This window comes from Rattus norvegicus, chromosome 5 (assembly GCF_036323735.1).
Source record: "Rattus norvegicus strain BN/NHsdMcwi chromosome 5, GRCr8, whole genome shotgun sequence".
Lineage (NCBI taxonomy): Eukaryota > Metazoa > Chordata > Mammalia > Rodentia > Muridae > Rattus > Rattus norvegicus.
This window is the reverse complement of record NC_086023.1, coordinates 74,600,548-74,606,547: the sequence shown is the minus strand read 5'-3', so window position 1 is coordinate 74,606,547 and position 6,000 is coordinate 74,600,548. Positions and strand designations below refer to the sequence as shown.

General features: G+C 41.2%; 1 protein-coding gene across 6 annotated transcripts in view; it reads right to left on the bottom strand.

Annotated features, from left to right (window-relative positions):
• Nucleotides 1–527: 527 nt before the first annotated feature.
• Nucleotides 528–6,000, bottom strand: part of Zfp462 (zinc finger protein 462) — a 140,638-nt gene continuing 135,165 nt past the window's right edge. For all 6 annotated transcript variants that reach the window (XM_039111032.2, XM_039111033.2, XM_039111031.2 and 3 more), the window contains exons 12-13: nt 4,778–4,901; nt 528–3,411 (exon numbers count right to left, since the gene is read on the bottom strand). In XM_039111032.2, coding sequence (XP_038966960.1) covers nt 3,204–3,411; nt 4,778–4,901 — 332 coding nt within the window. In that variant the 3' untranslated portion in view covers nt 528–3,203. The remainder of the gene's footprint in view (nt 3,412–4,777; nt 4,902–6,000) is intronic.

Below are 6,000 nucleotides of genomic sequence, written 5' to 3'. Positions count from 1 at the left end.
CAAAGCAGAAGCATGGGTTAGACACTAACTCAGGCTCTGTTCATAAACTCTGGACAGAAACCATTGGAGAATGGTAGCTTTGCAACCTGGAAGCTCACTGAATCACTGTCTTATGAAAACAAGAAAGCTAATGCTAAATTCTCCGAAAGCCTGAGAACTCGGCGAAGAGAATGTGATTCTTACAGCTTGGTCCTCAATTTGCCTTGCCTACTGAGCCACATTTTGGGGTGAGGTAGGTGTGATCCTCCCGCATCAGACTCACAAACGGTGACATTTCATGTGTGAGATACTACAACCAACTGATTCTCATTTTTGGTGGAAAACATTCTTTCCATAAAATTTTCATTGTTGATGTATACCCAACGCAGGAATGCTAATATTTTAAACTCCAGCTCAGACCTCACCTTGATTTTACCTGCTTTCTCTGTCTGTAGATTCAGCACCTAGGTTAAAAACTGGTCTTATCATTGCCAGCCTTCCTGGCTGTAATCACACCCATAAATAACTTAACAACAGATGCACATAGATACATGTGAAAAAAATTCTTTATTAATTTCTCACATCTCATTACAAAATGTATGTTGCAAACAACTTGAATAACCTACTTGTGTTTTTTATTTTTAGTTATTTTTTTTTATTTTTATTTTTTTGTGTTTAAACCCTTGGCTTCAAGGAGTCAGGATCCCCCTCTCTTTTATCAAGTTTCAGGAAACACTGATTATTGGAGTCAATAGGTTATCATTTTGCTATTTATTTTCTTCTCTCAAGCTCTGGAAAAAAATGTCCTCTGTATAAATTAAACAACAACAACAAAAAATGTTGTAAATTCTACGTCATTACAGTCAACAGAAAACAGAATGCGTCCAAAATGTGCGGCCACAAAATATCAGGTATATGTTTGAAAAAGAAAAAAAATGACATTCTAGCCTTGTTAAAAGGATAATGGTCCCATATTTTTATTAACAGGTTAGCAAAACAAAATCCAATGGATTACAATATTTACATGTTATTTGAAAAATAAAGTAGTGATAAAAGCATGTCACAATTATTTTCTCTTTTTTTTTCCTTTCATTGTTTTGTTTGTTTTTGGTAACCATCACAGACATCCAATCCAGGTATGAAACTGTTTAGTACATTTGAAATGAGGCCAATCAAAAGCAAGTAAGGACACAGAACAATCTCTGTCTCAATATTTCACACTTTCCCCTTTTCTGGTTTCCACATGATGGCCCCCATCCCTAAAAAAAAAAATTAAATTAAACATCCTACAAATAAAAATTCTTAATAGCAAAATAAAAAAAATTAAAAACAAAACAAAGCAAAACCAAGATCATGCTTTTCAAGTACTTACTTACTTCACAAATGCGACATCTTTCCATGGATTTTTCTCTGAAGCTGTGTGGGACACTGACATCTCAGTTTACCCTCTTCCCTTCTGGCCCGCCCCCCCCACCCTATCAACCCTTCCAAGTTAAAAAAAACAAAAACAAAAACAAACAAAAGGACAAATAAGGACAACAAAAGGAACATGAAAAGCAAGGACTTACATTCGTTCACACACATACATCCAAACACCAGCACATGTGTACACACACACACACACACATACACACACACACACACACACACTAACCCAAGCTTCAAGAGAGTTCCTTTTTACTTTCTGGAACAAGGGGTTCCTTGTTCACAATCATAATGTGCTATAAATGTAGACTTGCTTTTAGTCTACGTTGCTCTTGGAAGGAAGAAAAAGCTACTGTGGGGAAACGCGGAGCAGCTAGACAGAAAGAGAAAAGCGCTTCTCCAGGTTCCCTGCAGGATACGCCATCTCTTGTCCAAGCTCACGAAAGGGATGGCTCCCAAAAGAAACGAGACAGCCTCACAATACACAAAGCAAACAAAACACAGAGCTCACAGCACATACGAAAGCCAGCCCAATGTAACAGAAATCGTTGGTGAGACGCATGATGTGTTGGTTGAGAAAAAAGAAAAAGGGTGATCGGGCCTCTTTATCTGGCCCACACGCTGCATAGCTGTGATCAGAGTTTGGTTCTTTAGTTAAATTAAAAAGGAAACAAACACAAAAACAAATTTAAAAAGAAGTTAACCTCTTTGCTATGTTCATGATTAAAATTATAAAAATTCACACACACACACACACACACACACACACACACACACACACACCCTCTAACTTTCCCTTGACCTCAAATTAAACCAACAAACACACAAAGAACAACTCATATGTAGAAACGACAACTGAATTTGTGCTGTGTTTGAAACACTCAAATCGAGAGAAAAATAAACATGTGGCCAACGAAATCCCACAATCACCATAAAATTAGTTCACATGAACCTACCAAATTCTAAATTACAGCCGAACACTAATAAACAGCTTACCTGGAATACAAGATGACAGTTCACACACAGCTATCTAGTAATTAAAGTCTGTTTCTTTTTTTTTGTTTTGTTTTTTACTAAAATAATTAAAAAAATCACAGTATTTTAAGAAATAAAACCCACATGGGGATTTTAAGCACAATTTGTGTTCCTTTCTTTAAAACTCTTTTTTTTTTCTCCATTCACCATCCTGTCCAGCAGTTCTCTCTACATTTAACCACAAGGGCGACAGGTAGTACAGACAAATGCAGAGAATTCCCTTGGTTAAGTCTGAGGTACTAGGAAACAGGTGACTGTTTTATGCAAAGCAGTTTTTTTGTTTGTTTTCTGTTTTGTTATTTTTTTTTCTCCCAAAGCGGCTGCAGTTAGGTCTTGAAAAAGCTTAAGGTATTAAAACTAGAAAAACGCACTGAAAGTTGTGCGCCCAAAAGTTGTTCCCCTAGGAGAAGTCTTCAATGTCCAGGAGCCTCGGTTTCCACGCACTGTCCGAGAGGGTCACGGAGACCGCCGTGCCCATGGAAGGTACTTCCCAAACCGCAGCAGACGAAAACTTCTGTGGTGAAGATCCGGAAGGAAGGATGTAGTGACAGGAAAGGAGCCACATATTCCAACCATTTAAATAACTTTAATTTACATACTCACTCACACAGGTACCAGTGCTTTGAAAATAGATTGTTCAGTCCTAAAAGCAGCTTTGTTCGGTCTTCTCTCCTCTGTCTGTCCCCTCCCTTCTCAGCCCACGCCGGCCCTCCCACACTTTCATCACGGTTCAAGTAAGGTTTGATAAGAATTTCACCAAACTCTTATTCGGTTTTGGCCTCTGCATTCTCCAGGAGAGATTTGTCGGCAGCTACCACACAGATGGTTACTGTTTCACTCTTTAAGGGAAAGTCTATCCCGATTGGCTCATCGTCTTCCTTGGCCTCTATGGAGGGCAGCTGCATACTGTCCTCCACCATCTCCTTTGTGTGGATTTCATCCCTGCTCACTTGGTCAGTATCGTGCAATGCCCTGGAAAAGCGAAACAGCGAAAACATTGCTAAGCCAGGTGTGGTAGAGCACGGCTCTCACGCCAACACTTAAGTAGTGGGGACCGGAGGGTCAGGAGTGGTGAGCATGTGCTTCTGGAGGCCCCAGCGCCAGCCGAGGGATCACTACCTAGGCATCGCCATCTTTTCTGTGTGTGTTTGTTTTGAGACAGAGTAGTATCTCATGGCTAGGTCGAATGTACTAGGCTGGCTAGCTAGTAAGCACAGCTCCTCTCTGTCTTCCCAGAGCTGGGATTACACACACATGGTCATGCCCAACTTGTTAACCTGCACCCTGGGCATGGAGTTAAAATCCTTAAGCATTTTATGGCCTTCCTGGCTTCTCACATGCGTTCTCCAACCAAACTAAAAACTCATCTATCCTTTCTTCTCAGACCCTAAAAGTGCATTGAAGTTTCCTGTGAACAGATTCTACGTGTATATAACTGAATTGTCGGTGACATTCTATTTGCTGTGTGTAGGTCATGTAGACCTCTTTCTGGCGATTTGGACCCCTGAAAATACCCAATGTTGTACTGTGCTTTGATTATGCCATGGTTTATTTCCAAATTAGTATATCTTTGTGATATTATCTCTTTCCTTGAGTTAGAGTTCTTGGAAAAATACCAAGAACTGCCTCACACTCACTTCTATCAGCTGAACTCAGAAGCTTAGGTATTGGCCAATGATGATTAAGACAAAAGAAATAACTTTGATAATGAAGATTTATTAGTCAAGTCTATTAAGAAGTTATCCAAACATGCAAAAACCGAACACCTGCAGGCATCAACTATGATTTGAGATACTTAGCTGTGTTCTCAGAGGTCTGGACACTTCGTGGACATTATCTCATATAAACCACCAATTAGTTCTCTTGTCTGGTGGACTAAGGAAGGGTTCACCGGGCAAAGGACAATTCTGTTTTCAAAGAGGTTAGGTCAGAACCTGACAGGAATGCTCTCAATTATCTGGGAGGCAGGTGTGGAATGGTGCTGTGTCTCTGAGGTAAGTCTTGGCATGCTCAAGGCCATTCATGGAATGAGCAAACACAGAGGTCAGAAATTCAGACCATGACCCACATTCTCTCAGAGAATGAGATTCAGTTGCAAAGTAAAGGGACACGCTACTCTTGAGTCTGGGAGCTTTCCTTCACAAGACTGTGACAGGGCAGCCATTTTAAAAATTAACAAAGGAGGAGGAGTCTGCTTTCTCAGTCATCACTGCCTGCCCTTCATGCTCAGTAAGGTGATACCAGGTTGGGGGTGTGTGTGTCTGTGTAGTATTAGGGGATCCTAGCCTCCTTCCCACCCCTTGCTTGCAACAAGGGGTCTTCTTGGTGCCCTACTTACATGCCATGTCTCAAAACGTGTCTTTCCCACTCAGAGCCTTGTGAGAATGCCCGTCCACAGAATTCACATGGAAACCGCTTCTCAGTGTTCACACCAGCCCCCCGGTCAGAAAATCTCATCAGCTCTGCAAACAGAGAGAAAAAGTCAGCGTTACCCTTGTGTTTCTGGAATCTAGAGAGGATCGGTCAACACTCACCAGAAAATACCTCCTGACATAGCGGAGAAGCTAAACTGTTTGCCGTCGGCATAGACTCCCCACTGACTTTGGGCTTCTCTTAAGGACACTTCCTGAATAGATCTCGGGAACTGTTCTGGGTTCAGTCACTAAGGATGAACATTTCTCATCATTTATGCAACTGCTTCTATCATCAACAACCCAGGTTCCTTCTTGCCAGAAAAGGCTCCTTGGCCTACTCTGAAGACCCCATTACATCTGTTTTCTAATTAACTCATCCCTTTTGCATGATCTGACTGTGGCTTGACAGCTACTCAGTGTCTATCTGAAAGACAGTTATTGCTGTAAGAAGAAAACAGACAGAAGATACCCAACCCGGATCTACAGTGTAGACCACAGGACTTCTTTGTATTCCAACTTAGGCCAAGCTTCACAACATGTGTGACACTTTTGTCAGATGGTTAGGAGCCCTGCAAAGACCCTCCTGTGAATGGGACCCTAAATAACTGTGAGGTAGGAGTGGGAGCTTATATAAAAGCATGTCTGGGACATTGAGATGCCTTAGTAGATTAACATTGTCTGCTCCCAGGCCCAGTGACCTGAGTTTGATCCCTGGAACCCACATGGCGGGAGAAGAAAACCACCAACTCCTGCCAATTGTCCTCGGACCTCCACATGTACAACTCTCTCACATATATAATAAATAACACAAATAATAATAATAATAATAATAATAATAATAATAATAATAATAATAGCAAGCATGTCCCTCGCCACTGACAGATCATGACCAACTTCCCAGTATTTATTTCTCAACTGGGGATATTCACAATTACGGGCATACACAGGCATTTCTGAATGGGTCTGGTGTACACATCAAATATTGACCTAGCGGTTTTCTTTACTACTGTGATGCTGCCACATGTTAGGGATCTTATACATGTGGATCAGCTAATTGTCTTTAAGCCACACCTCCTGGCAAGCTCAAAGATGAGGGTTTACATGGCCTTTGTGCTGTCCTGAGTCCTAAGCCCATGTCTTTCATTAG